General features: G+C 41.7%; 1 protein-coding gene across 6 annotated transcripts in view; it reads right to left on the bottom strand.

Annotated features, from left to right (window-relative positions):
* The window catches only part of LRP1 (LDL receptor related protein 1), a 448,332-nt gene that overhangs the window by 366,959 nt on the left and 59,402 nt on the right, over positions 1 to 21,971 (bottom strand). For 3 of the 6 annotated variants that reach the window (XM_061614615.1, XM_061614609.1, XM_061614611.1), the window contains exon 2: positions 4,864 to 4,989. The exons of 2 other annotated variants lie outside the window; for them this stretch is intronic. Coding sequence is in view for 3 of the 4 variants with exons in the window: in XM_061614609.1 (XP_061470593.1) it covers positions 4,864 to 4,989 (126 nt within the window). In the remaining variant the exon portion in view is untranslated. The remainder of the gene's footprint in view (positions 1 to 4,863; positions 4,990 to 21,971) is intronic. One more of the 6 variants, XM_061614610.1, reaches the window with a different exon arrangement.

The following is a 21,971-nucleotide window of genomic DNA, read 5'->3' as shown; positions in this document are numbered from 1 at the left end:
GCAGGCAAATTCAAGGCCTCCCCCCTCCACTAGGTCTGCTTCACACCCCAAATGTTTTTGCTTAGCTGTAATATGTCCTTGAACCCTGATAATGCCTCTTGCTTGTCTGAGTGGAGGACAGACAGGAGGGTATCTTGTAGAAACTACAAAGATTAAATGTGTTGCTCTGCCCACTTTTGCCTCTGCTCCCATCCACTACTAGGATGTGGCTCTCATAAGGTTGCCCAGAAGGGATTGTGGCCCCTGTGCTGAAAAAGGTTCCACACCACTGCTGCAGACCAAGCAAAATCTGTGGCAGAGTTCTAAAAATATGAACCTGTGTGTCTTATTTGTTCTTAAGACAGTTCTCAAAATGCTGTTCTTTACTCAATGCATGGTCCTGGTTTTCCTCTTCTGCGGGATGGGAATGATAGTGTCACTTCCCTACCCTAGGGCATTTAAGTGTTTGCTTTATATTAATTATAGTGCTGCAGCAACACTTTATTAGGTTCATAATTCAAAGTGAAATATGAGGTTCTAGAGGCAAAAAAAAAGTCTCCAAATATTTCCCAATCCTTTCATTCGTGAAACTGATTTGGCTCCATTTTCATCATTTTGGGGCTCAGGATTGGCTGCAAACTACATCTTAAAAATGTTATATAATTCTGTAAAATATATAAAAGGTTCCATCTTTCCATCTGTATTATTGTTTTTGTTCTACTCATGGAAAGGGGAAAAAGAAGAGCAAGGGAAGTGATTGCCTCCTACACCAAATAATGCCACTAGATCTTCTCCAAAAGGCCACTGGGAATGGGGCTGTAATTTACAAGATATTTGTACAACTCCCAGCACATCCTGGCTGAGGTCTTTAGGCAACTAATGCAATATAAACATCTCAAGCAATAATAATAAATCCTGCTCAGGCAATCATAAAAGTGTTGTAAAAAGGGGGCACTGCTGGGCTGGGAAGTTGGTCGTTGCATGGTGAAATCATGAGCGAGGGGAGCTAGTGTAACAGGGACCCATACTGAATGTCTTCACAGGTTTTGCACAGTGGGGAGAGGAAGAGAAGAGGGAGTAAATAGCTGTGTCCAAATACCCACATTTCCTTAATATAAAAATGTGAAGTCTAACTGTGAATCTTATCCCACTAGCCTGACTGGATGTTAAAAACTTTTTAAAGAGAAAAAGCCCCACTCAGTAAGCTCTCAGAGAACTTTAGTCTCATGCCTTACATTCTTCTACATTTTACAGTTTGTGGCAGCCCATCCCTGCTCAGTCTTCCTTTACCCAGCCAGTGATAGGGTAATTCCTATGCAGCAGCTGACACAGAGTTAGACATTTCAGATGCAAGGGCTTGTGCCTGGGATAAAACCAAGGAGCCAAGAAAGCTCAGTAAACAGACCTACAGTGTATAAAAATCAAGGCTGCCACCCAAACTGCAGAGGTTCTGCAATAGAGAGAGGAAGGAGAAATTATTATGTGTCCTAGGAATTGCCACACAATGCCAGGGCTTGTTATTACTGCTGGCACAGATCCTGTCCCATAAATACATACATAAATTGCATAATAAAATTAAATGGGCCTAGATCCACTTGTGCAGAGGAAGAACAGCTGAATGAGACTGCAAGACAATGGGGCAACACTTGGTAGGTGTGACCTTCTCTGTTCATTAGGCTTAAGACTCTCATAGTGACCATGACTATAGCGTACACTTTGAAAAGGTGGGTTTCCTTTACACAAATTAGTTTATGTGAAGAAACCTACCATTGTTATGCATTGGCTCAGTGTTGCTGGTCATATACTTGCATGCAAATTACCACTTGGTCTGAACAGTTTGTACAGCTTTGTTCAAAGCCAGAGCTGTTCCTGCTTTGTACCCAATACTGCAGGGCCAAAAACATTCACCTTGAGGGTAGCCCATGCGCATGTGCCTCGGCCTGAAGCAAGGGCTTGTTGTTCTGGAAGACTAAGAGACACATGTATTCCTTGCACAACAACCTTTTGAAAAAGAAATACTTCCTCCACCACCACCCAGATTTGCTTTCTAAGGGTAGGTGGGGGAATCTTCATTTTCACTCTTGGTATCTACCTTGACTCACAAAGAACACTCTCGTTTCACACATTCTGCTATTAAGAACAAGAAATATTTTGCTCCTTACTGCAAACACAAGCCAGTAATTAAAGTAGAAGAAGATATTCCATCTACAGCTATATACAGTGGGGCCCCACTCATATGGCAGGTTACGTTCAAGACCCCCACCTAAAAGCAAAACCCGCTGAAAAGCAGAACTCCTTCAATAAAATGGTGCCCAACACCCAAAAAAGGCAGTAAAAGCGAAACAAGCACCATATGAGTGGGGCCTTACCCTAATTTTAGCCACCGTATTAGAGCAACATCAAAAAGCAGGCCGCAGAAAAGCAGGGCCCTACTGTATATCTAATGCTGCAAAACAGAAGTGGTTTCTGATATACCATCTGACCTTATCAGGATGGATAATATCACTTCATTACTTCACTTAACCTCATAATCAAAATGCAGGTCATTGCTATTCCTCTCCTACAAGTAGGAAGTCGAAGCCAAGAGGGACAGCAACTTCCCATGATGACCCAGAGAAACCATGGCCAAGCACTAGAACCAGGCAAAAGTCTCCAGGTCCAAAACCAATGCTCTATCTGCTGGGCCATAAAAGGTCAAGAGTAGACTCCTAAGTTGAAGTACGTTTCCTGGTATTCTAAATCCACCAGACACTTGGGCACATATAGGCTATGTCAAGGCAACATTCACAAAATAACTTTGCTGTTCTTTAAAGTGCTTATGAGATCACACCCATGGCCTTCAAAGCAAGGTAAGAAACAGCCCTAGGTTTCATAGAGGATCATGGAGAATCACACCAAAGCCCAGCTGTATCCAGGAAAGGAATGAGGTGGCACAGCGAGGAACAGAAACCTGCAAAACTATGGAGCTTTCCAATCCCATTAACAGCTCTGCCTCTGCAACCTCAAGACCAAGCAAGTCAACACCATACATTCAAAGCGAATCCACCACACATTTACAGCACCAATTAATCATGGGAATTGTAGTTTGTTAAGGGTGCTGGGAACGTGTAGCTCTGTGAAGGGAAAACCACTGTTCCAACAATGTTCTGAAGTTATTATCCAGAAACTGATTTAAAATAAAGCCAACAGTATCTCTTTTAACCCAAGTGACACAGCTTTGTAAAGTGGCCTGAAGTAGGGGGTCAAAGACTTACTATGCTATTTTTATGCTGGACTGTTTTAGGGAACTTAGTTCCTCATAAGCATTAGCATACATTAGACAAAATTAGAAAAGGACACATTTGGAGAGGTACCATGATACTGTGCATGTAGGAAATAGTGTAACACACAGGGAAGGAAAACAAATACATACCCACCACAATTTAAGTCAGAAAAACTTGTAAATGAAACAAGGGGGATCATTTATTTAATTTAATTTTTTAAAAATCCAACAGTAACCAACAAGCCAAGCCAAGTTATTCAATATGGTCTTCCTTTAAACAAATGCTTCCCCACCCCCCAAAAAAATACAACAAAACATGCAGGAAATTTTGCAAATGCTGGCCTTGCTAAATCTTCTACTTTTCAACGCAGCAAGGGGGGAGGGAGAGCCAAAAAGCTCTAGTACACATAACAACTCTCCCATTTACAAACTAAATAAACTCAGACACAGCCTTTTCAAAAGCTCAGCCACTGTGTTCCAACACCACTGGTATTTGGCAGCAGCCAAGTGGGAACGCAAGGAAGCAGTAGGCATTTCTGATTAATAAAGCTCTCACATAGAGGTGCCTTGCATCCAGAGCAAGAGGATGAAGTAGACCAACAAACAAACTCTCTCTCTTGCTTGCTTGAGAGAGAGAAAAAGTAATAAATGTCTCTAAGACCTGTCACTTGCGGCTTCATCTCCAAGCATAGTGCTGGCTCATAGTTTTAAGAAGCTTACCCAACAAAGTAGCCACACAAACACAATTGGGCTACTGCAGGACAGTGAAACCCTGCCCAGATAGAAGATGGTTAAGCTAGATCAGGTAAGGGGAACCTTTTTCAGCCTGAGGGCCACATTTCTTTCCAGACAACCTTATGGGTCCACATGCCAGTGATGATTAGGACCAGTGGCAAAAGGGGGCAGAGCAACAAATCTTACTGTTGTACAGCAGGGTAGTTTTTACATACACCTCCCTATTCTCCATCAAGGCAAATAAGAAGCATTCCCAGAGATCAAGGAGCCTTTCCAGCCAGACAAAAACACTAGGCTGGTGAGGGATGTCACCTGAGGAGAGGGTGTGTGGCTGGAGAGAGTCCCAAGGGCCAGGCAGAGAGGCCTGGGGGTCAATTTGGCCCAGAACCCAAGGTTCCCCCTCCCTGAGCTGGACATTGCAACTGCTAGATAAAAAGTTTGCAATTCAATTCACCTCTTGTTCTGAAGCAGGAATATTTTATCTCACAATGTTTAGGAAGTTACCTCCAAAATGTTGATGAGGGCACACCTTGAAATGCAAATAGAAAGGCAGGAATTATCGGAGCCCTCCCACCCCAAGGCAGTAGGACAATTGGGAGAATTTATGCAGAGCTGGATTTGTTGATGTTTGCACCACAAGCCCTTATTCCTCTTGCTTAATAGTAAATGCCATTCAACAAAGTCAGCAACCCCTCACTCTTCCCTATACCCCCAAAGAGCATATATAGAGCATCAGGCTTTTACAGAGAATATCACGCTTGGGGGTAATCTGATGTGGAAGTGGGAGACAGGAAAAAGAGACAAGAGACAGAAAGAGCACACAATGAGGCAGTCGTTCTGCTCTGATGACCGTGACTGGTCATCCATGCAAAATGTTTTTTTCCTACCAAAAGACTGGTCCTTGAGCCGGTTCCAAGCATTCGGGTCTCTCCCTTTGGGCGGTGTAGGTCTAGGCTGCAGCACCCACTCCGCACGTGGGGAATTGGGAGGTTTTGCTTTGAAGGAGTCTTCTACTAAAGAAATAATAAGGTCACTTTTTCTTGTTGTGTTTTTTCCTCCCCAACTCCCTTTAAAACCATTTTTTTAAATTTAAAAACCTTAGGCTTGAATACACACACACACAAATCTGAAATCTGTCAGACATCCTGAGTGTGTTTAAAAATAAAGTCATACAGAGAAAGCTATGAAAATGTGTCAGAAAAGTGCATCACGGTCAAATGATCTCTAACAGGACAAGACCTCCTGTTTCCCAGGTCCCCTTTAAGTGCTGACTTGTGCAAAGTTTTGTCTCCATATAGCTGTTTTCCATTTCCTGAAGTGAACCATTGATCTCAGCACCCTTCAGTTTTATTTTACATGTGAAATGAAGTACCATTGCAGCATTTAAAAAAAGAAGCTGAATTCTCACAAGGTGCAAGTTTCATCAGAACCAAGAAATTGTTTCCAGCTAGCAGAGATCAAAACCATCAGTGCTAAATAGACTTTTAATTTATTTACATACACAATGTGTTCATGCCACACATCAAATACCTATTGCACACTTGTGCAGGATGGTAGGATACCTGTACTTTTTCTAGTTCCTGTACCTATCCCAGATGTATAGTAGGAAAGCAAACTGCAGCAGACATAGCTTTTCTCATCCCTGCAGGATAAGCTGCACATATCAAAATTCCGCATTCTGCAAAGTTATGAACAATGCAGAAACTCTGCCCTCTTGACATCAGATAATCTTACATATGAAAGGCTTGGCCTACCGCCTCTCCCCAGACCACACAGCTATCAGGGAAAGTTATCAGCAACCTACAATGTCTGCCTCCTACCATTGCCACAAGAGCAGTTAAGCAGTCTATAGGGCACTCTTGATTGCAGTACCATGCTTTGGTGATCAGACATCTGAATCACACCAAGTTCAGGACTAAAAGGATCTTCTAGCCCAGTGCTCAAGGTAATTAAGATAATCAAATCAAATTAAGGTAATCAAATTAAAATACTACAAAATACTACTTGTGGGGGGTGAGGAGAATCCAGTCAATTAGATAACCTCATATGGAATGACTGGTCTTCAAATGTGTCAGGTGTGTGGAGCTTCTCTTTGTTATTGTTATGTGCCTTCAAGTCATCGATGACTTATGGCGACCCTATGAATCAGTGATCTCCAACAGCATAAGCCACCCTGTTCAGATCTAGTAAGTTCAGGTCTGTGGCTTCCTTTATGGAATCAAACCATTTCTTGTTTGGCCTTCCTCTTTTTCTGCTCCTTTCTGTTTTTCCCAGCATTATCTTTTCTAGTGAACTTCTCTACAAGTTCTAGTGAGCTTCTCTAAAACGACCCAATACACATATTGTCATTGCTCAGACCCCTCTCCTCAGCCTAGATTATATCTGCCTTGATAGGCTATCAGGAACTGAAGCAGTCTATTTCATTAGACAATTGCCAAAGAATGGCCCCTGGATTTGCTGCCCTCATGGCCCATATACTCTATCTTAGGCTGACTCTACACACGCAGTAAACAAAATCTATTCACATTCACCAATATACGATCACCACTCCTATGATCAGAAATGGTGCAGTCCTCAATTTTACTACCTTATTCTGCATTATGTGTAGAACAGCTGTGGTTTAATAGTACACAGATCTGCAATGAGAGTGTGCATCGCCGGCTGATACATCTATCTTTGCTTTGTCTCCAGTAACACTGGAACGGCTCAGAACTGGGTTTTTGTTTTAATGACTTGGCTCACTAGGGCAAAGTTTGAAAACCTGTGATCTAGTTGCTTGCTCCTGCTGAACCGAGGCTGGATCAGAAGTACTTTAATCATCCCAAGCAGATATTTCTCCAGCTTCTCTTTAAACCCTTCAATTGTTAAACCCTTTAAAACCAACCTTGGGAACATGTTCCCCTGCATAATCTCATAGTCAGAAAGGCTTGCTCTAACACTTAACTTCAGTCTTCCTTCCTGTACCTTAAGCCCATTTGAAAACTGCTATTTCTCCTCCTCAGGTCTGAACATGCCCAAATCTTTTTTTCTTTTATTCATTGTTCTTGACTTTCAAACTTTTAATCACCTTTGTTATCTTCCTGTCACATCTTCTCTCCAACAACCCATCTCTACCTTTCCTAAATGTACAAGGCCCAACAGATTGACCTGTGCAATTCTCTTCCTAAGATCAAGGGAAATGTGCCAACCACATCCACAAGGCAAAACCAGATGTGATTGTGAAATAAGCATCTTAACTGCCGGCAAGCCTCTAGTTCAATTTAAACAGCAAAAAAATCATATAGGTGAGGTGTACTGAACTGCTTACTTCCTTGCAGTCAATCTCCTCAAAAACATCTTCCTACCCACTTTCAGTATTGTAACCCAACTGGCTTCATATGTGATTGGGACTGGTCTGCATTTTAAAAAATAGGTTTGCTTCCATCTTGTTTAACCCACAATGACAACATTTTGAGCCTTCTCCCGTCATCACAAGCATCAAGCCTTAGTCCTGCATACATAAGAAATATGCATTGTATGAAAGTGACCACTAAATTTATCTAGTGAAGATATTAGCTTACCCGAAAGTGAACAGAAGAACCAAGCCTGAAGTACCCAGATTAAAACAGGAGCAAATCAAACCTGTTTTTCCATAAACAAGGGTTTTGTACCCAGGAGAAAGAGGGGAAGAAACATCTATTTTGTTCCAAAACCCAATTTAGCAGCCATATTTTTAAAAAAGGATTATTTGGCATCATGAAATGTTCCATCCATTTATAACTAGTAAAAATGATTAAAGAGAAATCTGGTCTGGTCTGGAACTCAGAAATCAGACATTACCCTATCCGTCTTGGCATTCACACCAGCACTGTTTGGCTATGAGACCAATTACCTACTTGTCTAAAACTGAATGGCCTGTTGAAGAAAACTAGGCTTAGTTTTGAGCTTAAGGAAAGGTTTGTTTTTAGTTAGCATTTATCTTCTTTTGCAAATTTGTGGTCTCACACACGCATATACACATCAGTCACAAAGTTTAAAGCATGAAGAAGGAATCAGTGTGAACCTATGAACCAGCTTCCACTCAAAGAAAAATCTTAAAGGTTCCTTCATTTAAGAGGTGAGAACTGGAGGAAGACACAGAGAAAGTGCTTCATTAACATGTGTACTGCAGAATGGTACCTAAATGAAGAAGAATTTCTCATAGAAATGCACAAAATGTGTCCATTATAAAGGATGAACTAGAATTGAGATGGATACGTAGGGTAGTACAGCCATAATGGACAACATAAGAAGTGGGAGTTATGGCATGCCTGAGCAGGAGAGTCTGTGCATGTAGTATACACTATGTATTCAGGGAGGGACTGTGGCTCAGTAGTGAGAACATGGTCTGCACGCAGAAGGTCCTGGGTTCAATCCCTGTCATCTCCAGGAATGCTGACAAAGTCTCCTCTGAAATCTTGGAAAGCTACTGCCAGCCTAGAAAAGTTAGGCGGACAAATAATCTGAAGACAGCTTCAGTGCTTGTGTGTTCAAGAAATGTACAGACACTAAACTGAAAAAATCATCCCACAAACAGAAAATACACAGGGTTGACCAATACCAATTAGTCCACTGTCTAGTTTAGCCCTAAATGAGACACAACACAAAATATTAAAAATATTAGCACTCATATAATTTAAAACAGCCAGGGGGATGGGGAGGGGGAGAGAAAGAGAGATTGGAGGGCTTTAAAAGAGGATTAGACAAACTCACAGAAGAGAAGGACATCAAAGGCTACAGCCATGATAGCTATGCTGTGCCTCCAGTCAGAGGCAGCATGCTCTCAAATACCAGTTGCTGGAAACCATAGGAGGGGAGAGTGCTCTTGCACTCAGGTCCTGGGTACAGGTTTCTCACAGGCTTCTTGCTGGCCAGCATGAGAACAGGATGCTGGACTAGATGGGCTACTAGCCTGATCCAGCAAGCTCTTCTTATTTGTATCAGGATCATATTAGTGAGGACTTTTTAAAACTCTTCTTCCTACCATTTAAATCCCATCCATCCCCAAAGTTGATATTTGTCCAACAGGGAGGGGCAGGGGAAGTTTGACCTCTCATTTTTATACTAAAAACAAAAATCAATAAAACTTAATCAAAAAGAATCAATTCAGGCTCACACTCACACAACATACACTTCAAAAGCATAAAGTGTAAGAAATTCAAAAAGACATCTTACTTAAGCCCGTGCCATAAAGCAGCACAGGATACCGTGGAACTAACTGGCTAGAATAATAATATATTAGTTACAATACTCTGCCACTCAAGGAGGCTTGGGAACTGGAATGGTATGAAGTGCCTGCCTCCAAAGGGAAAGATATTCACTGTTTTCACATCCTGCAGCAGGCACACACAGCCTTTGGAATAGCCAGCATTCTCAGGAAGCAATTTAAAATGGAATGCTTCCTTTTCCAAACAATAAAAAAGTAAAGTGAAACGAAAAAAAATGAGTTTGCATGATACTGGGAGCCCCTGGACATGGTTCCAAAGATAGGATTTATGCCCAAAAAGGACAAGAAAAAGTAAACTGGGTGGGAGAGAGGACTTTGAACTGACAAGAGCTCAAAATCAACTTGCCTTTATCTCTTTTCCAGGAGTTCAAATGTTTTTTTTGTAGATGGGCCAGGTTTTAGCACAAAATATAGTCACAAACGGCCATTTCTTCTGTCACTTTCTGCTACTCAACAACAGGATTTTGAGTCTCTTTTCCACCCCAACCCACCCCTCACTCACTACCAGAAACTATTCTTAAAAATTACTTTATAACTTTTTGAAAAATCCACCATTCTATTGCAAGTCCCTTAAAAACCACAGGAGAGGAGATAAGTCCTTGACTCAAGAGTAGTTAATGGGATGGGCAAATACTAATGAGACCCACCACAAGGAGCTCCAGATTGCATCACCTATTGTTGCTACTTAGCAAGGAGACGTTTGTCATGCTGAGGGGAGGCAGAGATATCTTCCCTTACTGTTACAAGAGCCCTTGACCACCGAAACCAAACAGACTTCCAGAAAAGTAGAAGGAATCTTGGGAAATGTTCTTAACCTGCAGGAATTTAAGCATTCCTGTTACTTCAAGCAATTTAAACCAAAATCAAACCTTGACTAGAGATGTCAGATGGCCTAGCAGAGGATTCTGGGTTGAACATAAACCATGCTAAGGCCCCTGAAGTTGGATGGGGAAAAGAAGTCCCCAGAACAATGTGTGTGTTTTTATGGCAACCTTCACCTTTTTTAAGGCCCCACTGACTTTATTCATTTAAAGCATTATAACAACACTTTAAACAGTCATGGTTTATCCCAAAGAATCCTGGTAGACTGTTGTCTGATAAGGGTGCTTTAGAGATCTCTATTCCCCTCACAGAGCTACAGTTTCCAGAGTGGTTTAACAATTAATCCCTCTTCCCAGGGAACTCTGGGAATTGTACCTTTGTGAGGGAAATTAGGGTCTCCTAATAACTCTCAGCACCCTTAACAAACTATAGTTCCATGATTCTTTGACTGTTTATAGTGGCATGATAGTGCTTTAAATGTATAGTGCAGTTGGGGTCTAAGATAGCTTGCACAGTCAGTGAGAGCTGCCTCTTAAGCCTTACAATACAGGCCCAAGATGGCTGCCCAAAATGCATAGGCATGTAATCAGTTACGCTTTGAGTAATGATGAACTTTTTTGACTGGGCAAAAAAACCTCGAGACACTTTCTTCAATTTCATCTCTTTCTCACACAGTAACCCCTGCACCTGTGTGGGGTTTGTTGGTTTCTACAGGGTTTTTTTTGTGGAACAGTCCATAACAGAACCTGGCAGCTTTCCCAAAAATTACTACGCAACTGACTTCTCTAGTAGCCTAGCACCTTTAAAAACCTCAATATGCATAAGAACCTAAACTAGATGTAACCAAATAGGGGTGGAGTGAGGGAAGAGAAATCCTGGCTTTGATATATTCATCTTTATAATCACCACAGCTTTATTAGGCACGTAATCATAAGAGGGATTTGTTAACAGGTAGAACAATACCACTGTTCTTGGCACAAGCCCACTAAATGAAAAGAGGGGGAAAGATACACTTGTCTGACTGTTCCGCCAGACACAATAAGCTGCTGTTCAAATCCATTATCCAAACTCGTTATTCACTGCACCAATCTCAGATGTCTAAACTAGCACTAGGGGAACAAAGCCTTGCATGGAATTAAGTAAATGGATGAGATTGATGGGCTTCAAAAAGCTCCTGAACACATTAAAACAACAATTTTCCTAGAAGGCCATAATAAAATGGGAGTCAGAGTCAACCGCACGTAAATGCCAGTGTTGCTACTGCTATCCAGTGTATTCTGCGCAAGCTTCCATCTATTGCTTCATCTTAAGAAGCAAAAAGGAAAGTGCTACCTCCTCAAGCCAGTCCTTTTAACTGAAGTTGGCTTAACCACTTGATTTATTTGCCAGGCTTGTTTTATTCAGGGAGTGTTTACCAAAGAAAAAGAAGGGGGGTTGCTCATCCGTTTGGCTCACAAAGGAAGGAGTCTGCCTTAGTCTCCAGAAGGATCCACATGGGCAGGGATGCACAGCTTCTCAGTCGCCTCACTCACCCAAACAAATGCTTTATACTCTAGTCTAGAGGACGTTCACACCAATTCTCCCAAAACACAAAAGCATTTACTTTCCAGGATAAGAATCATTGGGAACATGGCAGCATTAACCTATGTGATTCTTATGCATTCAGAGTGGTCATAAACAGATAACTCATCACAGCCTCAGCACTGTTTCAGCGCCAATCCCACATACTTAACAGTCAACACCGAGTTGAGTGTTTTAACATCTTTTTCTTCTGCTTTGCATGCAGAAGGTTCCAGGTTCCCCCGGTACCTTTAGGTAGGGCTGGCAATATCTGGAGCCTGAAACCCTGGAAAACTACTGCCAGTATGTAGACAATAATAAGCTAGATGGATCAATATCTGACTCAGTTTAAGGCAGCTTCCTGTGCTCCTAACTATTTTGTTATTCATTATTGTGTTTTCTGGTTTTTAAATTTACTATGTCTTATATATAGTTCTAGAGAGCCAGTGTGGTGTAGTGGTTAAGGTGTTGGACTATGACCTGGGAGACCAGGGTTCGAATCCCCACACAGCCACGGAGCTCACTGGGTGACCTTGGGCCAGTCACTGCCTCTCAGCCTCAGAGGGAGGCAATGGTAAACCACCTCTGAATACCGCTTACCATGAACACCCTATTCATAGGTCGCTATGTGAAAATGGCCGATTTTTAATTAATTTCAGCAGATTATGAGAACTCTGACAGAAAAAAGTCCAAAAGGACTCTGGGGGTTTTCCCCTCTCTTTTTAGAATTTGAACTCTAGATTCTCTCTGACTGTTTTGTGTATTGCCATGAAAATTTAGAGGGTTGTTAAGCAAGCGTTTCTGAGTTCAGGACTATACGTTTTGTAAGGTTTTGTTTTGAAATCAGCTTATGGGAAGCATCAGAATGGCATGGGGGGTATTTTCAATATAACATTGCGGAATGTGAGAAATCCCTGCTGGCTATAGTATACAGCCAGTCTCGTGGCTGTATAATTTAGTAGTCAGACCTTTGGCTCCCTTGTTTTATTATGGTCTGCAAGGAAAATTAGTGGTTAACATGATCAATCCTTCACATAAGCACTTTTCTTCCAATTACATTAGCCTAGAGTATTCTTTAAGTAAGGTGGGTAGGACATGTTCCTTTTAAATATATTTTAGATGAGTATTTTAGTTTTTTGTTTATTGTTGTTTTTATATCTGTTTTAATGACTGTGATATTTCCATTTTTATTATGTAAACCATTTTGAGAACCAAAAGTACAAAAATGTTACTAATAAATATAACAAATAAATAAAAATAGAGCAGGAGTGGGCAACTGTGGCCCTCCAGATATTGTTGGACTACAACTCCCACCACACTTGACCATTGGCCATGTCTGCTGCGGGTTGATGGGAGTTGGAATCCAACAACATCTGGAAGGCCAAAGGTTCCCCATCTCTGACCTAGAAAGTACATACACCTAGGAATAGCTGTTATAAGACACCCACTCACCCAGAAAGTTATCTTTGAAGTGAACAGTCACTTTACCATAGTATGTACATAAGCATTCCAACAAATCTCATTTGATAGCACAAATAATAATTGGGTTTAGAACTTGTCACTTGTGTTTATTTTTGACACAGTCACATAATTTAGCTGCATTAATTGTTTTGTCTAGAAAAGTCAGCCCTAAACTCAATTAACCACCTTTCGCTGCAAACAAGATACGTCCCTTAAACTAAATTAAAGGTCTGCTTTCTGCCTTCTGTTTTAGATATTCTTAGCCTTGCAATCCTATACACACTCAACTGGGAGTAAGCCCCGTTGAACTCAATGAAACTTATTTGTAAGTAGAAATGCACACAATTGCACTCTTAAGCAGTTTTTAAGTGTGCGAGTGGCACTTTTGATTTCAAGTTAGAAAAAGATTCAAGTGTTTTTGAGTATGCACTCTTTATTTTGCCTAAGAAGCAAACTGCTGTTGACTACTTAGGCAAAGTAAGTAAGTAAAATTACTTTGTATTCTATATTAAGCAAAGGAAACAGGCAAGAATACTGAAAAAGAGATCCTTATTCAGTGAAGTAAGATTCAGCAAAACAGCTCCGGAAAGCAACTTTACCACTATGGCTCCCCCACTTTTTTTTTAAAGGTGGGACAGGACAAAAACAAGAAATTTTAGCCTAACTAATGCAGAAAGTATTTGCTGTTGCCCAGAGTGCTCTGCCAAGGTGTATTAAATATAAATAGCTGTAAGAGGCAAATCAACAGGAAAAACAAGAACCATAAACTTAGTCTGCAAATAATTCTGTTTCCAACTCTTACTGGATTGTGGAAAAAATTTAACTCTTCTCCCAATAATGCAGCCAAATTATGACCAGCAGAATATTTGGGGGATGGAGGTGCACTGCTGCTGAAAATAATAAACTGCAGGATGCCCAGAGTTAATTGCCTTAGAAAGGTTCAACTCTGATGGAAGCAGGAGTAGGAGATGCAATTGCAAGAAAAACCTATTTAGCAGCAAAACTCTGAACACACCTGCCATCCCTCAAAAAGAAAGCAATTGCTGTGAAATTTGGTGTGTAAGGTCCAAATAAATCTACCCTCTGCCATAGGAGTAATAAGAGACTGTTCAAAGATGGAGAAAAGACATGGCACATGAAAGGAAAGAATGAGCACTGTGTTCATTTAGTTGACTAGCAACAGATGATGCAAAAAGGAAAAAGAAAGATTTCTAGAATTTCTACACCATCTTTTAAAAGCATAGCCAAGGTGGTTTCACAGCATTTAGAATGAATGGTCTGCAAGTTGTTCATCAGCTGATTCACACAACCTTTACTCCCCAAAGTTTCTTAACTTCATACGAGTACCCTTACTCACACAAAATAACAGACGGCATTATTTATTTATGAAGTTACAAGTATGCCATTTTCAGCCCCCAAATCAGCTTAAATAAAAATGGGGGAGGGTACAATAAAGCTAGCTAAAATATATTGGGTGGTATTCAATTCTAAACCTACTCAGAGTAGACAAAGTTAATACATGACTAACTTAGGTTTATTCATTTCAATGGGTCTACTATTCTGAGTGAGACTTAACTGAATACCACTGAGTTAAACTAAAAAGTTGACCATGTAATTGTACAGCCAGGAATCCCCCACCTCTGAGCTCTGCTTCCAGTCCACTACTGATACTTCTGCAGCACCCAAACACCCCCAGCTTAGGAGAGAAGGCAGAAAACACAGAAATAGCATGGCATGAGATGCTGAGTTTACCCCATTCCCTCCCTCCCCCTGGAATCTATCAAAGCAGGGGCAGGGGCAGATAAATAATCACTGGAGTTGGGCTGGCTCAAAGACTGCCAGAGAGTCATCCTGACTCTAAATGAATCTTCATGTCCTTCCCTGGTTTTGTTTCCTTATGCTTATCAGAGCTCAGACAGCCATTTTAGAAGGCAGAAGTGGAGGAGGGCAGATAAATAGCTTCATTCTAAGATACCTTTCTTGTTTAGCCATGTAAGTACAAGTTATGCCCTTACTCTGCAGACTGAAGTGTATGTCAAGCACCCTACAACAGTTCACATGTATTCCAGAGGATGGAGATTTAAATAAGTACATGCTTTCTATGAAATAGCAAATGAAATAAACAAGGTTTTAATGCTGCTGTATCTCTGCAGCCTTTGAGATCAGACAGAAAGACTAAAGAATCTGATGAAATAAATAATTCTTTTGCTCAAAGAGAAAGAGGTGTGTGTTTTCAGAGCAACAGGAGAGCAGATTCCAAGTCCAGGCTCTACAGCGCAATGAGCATCATCATGCCACAAAAGAAGTGGAATGACAGAATTCCACTACAACACTAAAGTGTTACTATAAAACAAGGGCCATACCACACCTGGGAACAATAACAGCACAGCTGAAAGTAAAACTCTGGAAGCCACTCTAAAAATCAACAAGGAGACTTGGCCAGGTGCAGAGTAGAGTTTGCTCATTCGGCTTGTTGATTCAAATCAATAAATTAATTTGAGAATTTTTTCATATGAACTCAGAATTTTATTCCAGTCTTTTAAAAGGCACCACAAGACAAAGGTTTGTATCCAGTGTTAGTCCTACTCATTAAAATTAATAGGTAGGACTCCCTTAAGTTCATTAATTTCAATATGTCTACTCTGAAGAAGATTTAATTAGATAAAACTCACTGGTTTGGTAAAATGGAAGGCTTATGTTTGACCCGCAGCCAGCGGGTATATTGACCAAAATAAATTATTCATTCATTCACCTATCATGAAGGAGACTCCTCCTCTTCCAGAAGAAGTCAGCCCCTTCCTTCCACTCAGCCAATCAGAATGGAAATGAAGAGTATAAACACACTCCTTCCGGATCACAACAGAACCTAAAATGCAATTTAGAGACATTTCCTTACAAGAAACATTGAGATGGGAGTCTAGAGATGATCCCTGAAGAATGGAATGAGGGGGTGGAGCCTGGCTGACAGGAAGAGGAGAAAACATGGTGGTGTTGTAACTACAGTAGGGCCCCGCTTATACGGCGGGTTCCATTTTGGACCCCCACCATAAAGCGGAAATCGCCATAAAGCGGAACCCCATTGACTTTAATGGGGCGCGTTGTGCAAAAATGCCGCAAAAGTGGCAAAATCGGCTTTAAAAGAGGGGAGGAAAGCTGCCGCATTAGCGGAACGCCGGGAAGCGGGGCCCTACTGTACTACTTAATAAAATTACCTTAACTGTTGGCTGTATATATATCAAACCCAAACATATTACATGCTGTCAGAAGTGGAGGTTACAAGGCTTCTGAAGCAGCGTGTAGCTTTCTTCTGCCTTGGGGTAGCTGAGTGCTACAGGAAAAAAGAGCCGCACCCAGAGGCCTGAGGCCTGGTCTAAATTTAACAGCAGAAGAACCACTAGCTTCCTCAGCACAACAGTCATTACGGAACTTTTACAACCTCCATCAAGCCTGATAACGTCTGGGAACATTGCAGAAAACTGGAGAAAATTCAAGGAAAGACCTGAGCTCTTATCTGGCAGCCACAGGGGCTGAAGGAAAACCTGATATAGTAAAATCATCGATACTGTTACATGTGGTGAGGGAGGAAGCATTGGAGATTTACAATAACTTCCAGTTTGCAGAGGGTGAGAATATGTTCAGTGCAGTAATGGCAAAATTTGAGGAGTATTGTATAAACAGAAAGAATGAAAGCTTTGAAAGGTATAGATACTTCACGTGTATGAAGAAAATGGATGAAATAGAGCAATATGCTACAGAGCTAAAAACCCTTAGCAAGAGCTATGCTTTTGGGACCCTAACAGATTCTCTGATCAGAGACAGGATTATTTGCGGCATTAGGGAGAATGCAGTAAGGGAAAGGCTGTTGCATGATGAAGATCTCACACTAGAAAAAGATGTAGAACAGCAGAGGTAGTGAGAGCCCAAGCAAAAGAACTGAGGCCAGCTGAAGAGACTGCCTGTGTACTAACCAAGCAGCAACAGGGACAGCAGAAGCCAGATCAGAGAGTACAGCAGCCACCTAACAAAGCTCCTGGGAAAGGAAACAGGGGCTTGAGGCAAGCTTGCAGAAACTGTGGCAGGCAGCATGGTCAGAAACAGTGTGCTGCATTTGGGAAGGGCTGTTACAACTGTGGCAAGCACAACCACTTTGCAAAATGTTGCACGTCACAAGCATTGAAATCCCAAGTGCATGCTGTTGAGCAGATGCAGGAGGAACCATTTTTTGTGGATGTAGTGGAATCAGAGAGAGAGAAGGGGAAGGACTGGAATCTGCCAGTGGAAGTACAAGGAACAATGGTGTCCTTTAAGCACGATACAGGTGCTCAGGTGTGTTGTCTGAAAAGGATTATAAAAGACTCGACCAAAAATACATCCAACAAGTATTAAACTAACTGGGTATTCTGGAGTGAAGATACCGATAAAGGGACACTGTATTGCCAGCATCAGATACAAAGACCATGTGTACAACCTGGCATTTATTATAGTTCCTAAAGAGGTAACTCCAATTCTGGGTTTGGCAGCATGTGAGAAGTTTCATCTGATTAAACGGGTACTGGCCAGGCAAGCCAATGGGGAACAGGAATATGAGACATTGATTCAATCACAATAACTCAATCACGATATATCTGAAGGACTTGGCTGGTTACCAGGCTGTTTACCAGATGAACATACAATCCAAATAAATATATCAGTTTCCCCAGTGATCCATCCATGCAGAAAAGTGCCTTTTGCACTTCGTGAGAAACTCAAGAGAGGAGCTATCGAGGATGGAGACTTTACAGGTCATTGAGAAGATTGAGGAACCCACAGAATGGGCAAGGTCTCTCGTTATTTTAGAGAAACCTAATGGCAAGTTACAGGTTTGTCTTGATCCCAGAAGCCTTAACAAAACTATAAAGAGGGGAGCATTTCAAACTTCCCACTCAGGAGGAAATCATGGAACAATTTGCAAACGCTTGTTTTTTCAGCAAACTTGATGCCTCCTCTGGCTTTTGGCAGTTAAAACTCACAGAGGACAGTTCTAAACTCTGCACATTCACCCCCTCTGGGAGGTATTGCTTTCTGCAGCTCCCATTTGGTGTGGCTTCAGCACCCAAAGTGTATCATAAAACAATACACATGCTATACAAGCAATTGATGAAGCTGACAGCTCAGGGGATGATATCATTGTGTAGGGTTCTACCAAAGGTGAACATGATCTGTGGCTTCAGAAAGTCTTACATGCAACAAGAGCAGCAAATCTGAAATTAAATAAAGAAAAATGTGTATTTGGGGACACTGAACTGACATTTTTGGGAGATGTGATCACTACAGAGGGAGTAAAACATGGCAAGAGAATGGTTGAGGGCTACTGAAATGATGTCACAGCCCCAATCCAAGAAAGATGTGCAATGATTCCTATGGATGGTTAATTACCTTGGGAAATTTATACTGAATTTGTCGTCTAAAGCAACACCCCTCTGGGCACTTCTTGAACACAAACACGAGTGGGATGCACCACGGGAGGAAGCCTGGGCCATCTTGAAAAAGGAACTTAGCAGAGCCCCTTTGTTAATGTTATATGATCTTGGTAAGTCACTCAAGATTTATTTGGATGCCGCTGTCTGGGCTGGGTGCAGTAATTATGCAGAACCATGGCGGTAACTGGCAACCAGTGGCGTATGCATCTAAGGCACTGACTAAGGCAGACACCAGGTATGCAAAGATTGAAAAAGAGCTTCTAGGTATCCTGTTTTCTTGCCAGAGATTCCACCAGTTTATCGATGGACAAAAAGTGCAAGTAGAAACTGACCATAAACCTCTGATAGCATTGTTTGAAAAGCCATTAAATGATTGTACTTTGAGAATCCAAAGGATGATGCTCAAATTACAAAAATATGACTTGATAGTGCCCTGTACACCAGGCAAATTGATGTTTATAGCAGATGAACTGTCCAGGGTAACACAACCTTCACTGTACCCAGAGCATATTTCAGATATGGAGGTACAGGCATATGTAGACCCGATAGGACAGTCACTTCCAATAGCTGATAGAAAATTACAGCAAATTTTAGCAGAAACAGAGAATGATGATGCTATGTACCTCGTAAAAAACGTTTACTTGAAGGTTGGCCACAGGACCGCAGCAGCTATGATCCAAGCCTATGAGAGTACTAGAACTGCAGGCATGACCTCTCAGTGAAAGATGGGCTGATTTTCAAAGGCAGAAAGGTAGTGATTCCAAGGACCCTCCAGCATGAAATGCTGAAAAAGAACTGGGCACTGATCAATCAGGACATTGCGAACACAGTAGCAAACTGTTCCACTTGTTTAAAGTTCCAGCCATCCCAGCAGGTGGAACCTCTGCATCTGCACCCTGTTCCACAGAGAGCGAATGAGAAGGTAGGCACTGATCTCTATTTGGAATTCACAAGCATACTTGATAGTTACTGATTATTACTCCCTGTATCCAGAGATCTGCATTCTGAATGGTACAAGCAGTGCATCAGTAATAGCCAGCCTAAAGGCAGTGTTGCAAGGCATGGAATTCCATGTGAACTTTTTCATGACAATGCACCTCAGTTTTCCAGTTCAGAGTTTAAGCAGTTTGAAAAGGATTGGGACTTCCGTCACAGTACATCCAGTCCCCATTACCCCCAATCCAATGGCCTTGCAGAAAAGTCCATCCAAACAGTTAAAAACCTGATGAAAAAGGCAGCTGACAATAGAGGAGATTTATATAAGGCATTATTGGCTTACTGCAGTACACCATTGAACTACGGCTGGTCTCCAGCACAGTTACGCATGGGAAGAAGGATACGCTCTACACTACCCTTAACTGAGGAATTACTTTTGGAGGAACATGACCATATATAAGTTTTTTTTAAAAAAAAAGCTCTTAAGAAGCAAAAGCAAAAACGGTATTTTGACAAAGGAGCTCCCTGGGTGACAAAGTGTGCTTGAGAAATTACAGCTCCAATCTCTTAGATCAGAGGGGCACAGTCCAACAGCTAGTGTACCCACTATTATATTTAGTTCAGACAGCTCGAGGAGAGACTTTTCTACATAATCATCGGGATCTCCAAGCACTTGGAGCACAAAGAGTAATCCAGATGCTCCAGAAGGTGGAAATGGGGCAGACTCTACATCAACACCTCTTGTATGTTCACAGGGGCAGAAAGAAAAACAATGACATTGTGGAAGATAAGGTGAAGAGATGCCTCGGCAGTCAGAAAGGAAGGTGAAAGCTCCACAGAGACTTATAGAAACTTGCTGAGAAGACTGGGATAAAGCAGGGAAGTGAGTGGTAAAGACTCACTCTAGAGTGATGTGCTAGTAACCTCTCCTCTACAGAATTTAGTTCTTGTTTGTTGGTTGGTGTTCGTTACTTTGGCTGAGAAAAGGGGAGATGTAGTGATTGTAGTAATTTAGAGACACTTCCTTACAAGAAACATTGGGATGGGAGTTTAGAGATGATCCCTGAAGAATGGGGTGAGGCAGTGGAGCCTGGCTGACAGGAGGAATTTGAGGAGAAAACACAGTGTAGTTGTAACTACTACTTAATAAAACTACCCTGTTAACTGTGGGCTCTATATATCGAACCCAAACATATTACAGAGCATAAAACACACTCCTCCTTCCTGATCACACCAGATCCTAAACTGTTGCATAGGGCCTCTCGTCCAACATGTGGATGGACTGGGGGAGGGAAATCTCCTCTTTCCTGTGTGGTGATGGCACTCTTCTTCCTACTGCATGGTATACAGACACTGACCACGGCACTGTCCATAACAGAACTGGAGGGGGGTGGCTGGAGGGAATATAGCCACTTTGTGAATTTTCAACTGGCCTCTGACCTGTACTGAAGAATACAGGTCAAACACTGTCATGAGCACTCACACACTCTCCTGCACATAAACACACACAGTATCTCTCTCCCTCCGTCATCACAAATATGCCCCATGATATTCTGATATAAAAGTGTGCCATGATATTCTGATTAGCAAGATAGCTAAATGTGGGCTGGATGGAACAACTATCAGGTGGATCCACAGTTGGCTCCAGAATCGTACTCAAAGAGCGCTTATCAATGGTTCCTTGTCAAACTGGGTGGAAGTAATGAGTGGGGTACCACAGGGCTCTGTCCAGGGCCCAGTGCTCTTCAACCTTTTTATTAATGACTTGGATGAGGAGGTACAGAGCATGCTTATCAAATTTGCAAATGATACAAAATTGGGGGGGGCATAACTAATACCATGGAAGACAGAAACAAAATTCAAAGGGACCTTGATAGACTGGAGCATTGGGCTGAAAACAACAGAATGAAATTTAATAGGGATAAATGCAAAGTTCTACACTTAGGAAAAAGAAACCAAATGCACAGTTATAAGATGGGGGGTACTTGGCTCAGCAGTACGACATGTGAGAAGGATCTTGGAATTGTCGTTGATCACAAGCTGAATATGAGCCAACAGTGCAATGTGGCTGCAAAAAAGGCAAATGCTATATTAGACTGCATTAACATAAGTATCGTTTCCAAATCATGTGAAGTATTAGTTCCCCTCTATTCAGCACTGGTTAGGCCTCATGTTTACTGCGTCCAGTTCTGGACACTGCACTTCAAGAAGGATGCAGACAAACTGGAACAGGTTCAGAGGAGGGCAACAAGGATGACCAGGGGACTGGAAACAAAGTCCTATGAGGAGAGACTGAAAGAACTGGGCATGTTTAGCCTGGAGAAGAGAAGACTGAAGGGAGATATGATAGCACTGTTCAAGTACTTGAAAGGTTGCCACACAGAGGAGGGCCAGGATCTCTTCTCGATTGTCCCAGAGTACAGGACACAGAATAATGGGCTCAAGTTGCAGGAAGCCAGGTTTCGACTGGACATTAGGAAAAACTTCCTAACTGTTAGAGCCATACAACAAT

The sequence above is a fragment of the Rhineura floridana genome, chromosome 3, assembly GCF_030035675.1.
Source record: "Rhineura floridana isolate rRhiFlo1 chromosome 3, rRhiFlo1.hap2, whole genome shotgun sequence".
Taxonomy (NCBI): domain Eukaryota; kingdom Metazoa; phylum Chordata; class Lepidosauria; order Squamata; family Rhineuridae; genus Rhineura; species Rhineura floridana.
Note: the sequence above shows the minus strand (reverse complement) of the source record. Positions and strands in the feature narration are given on the sequence as shown.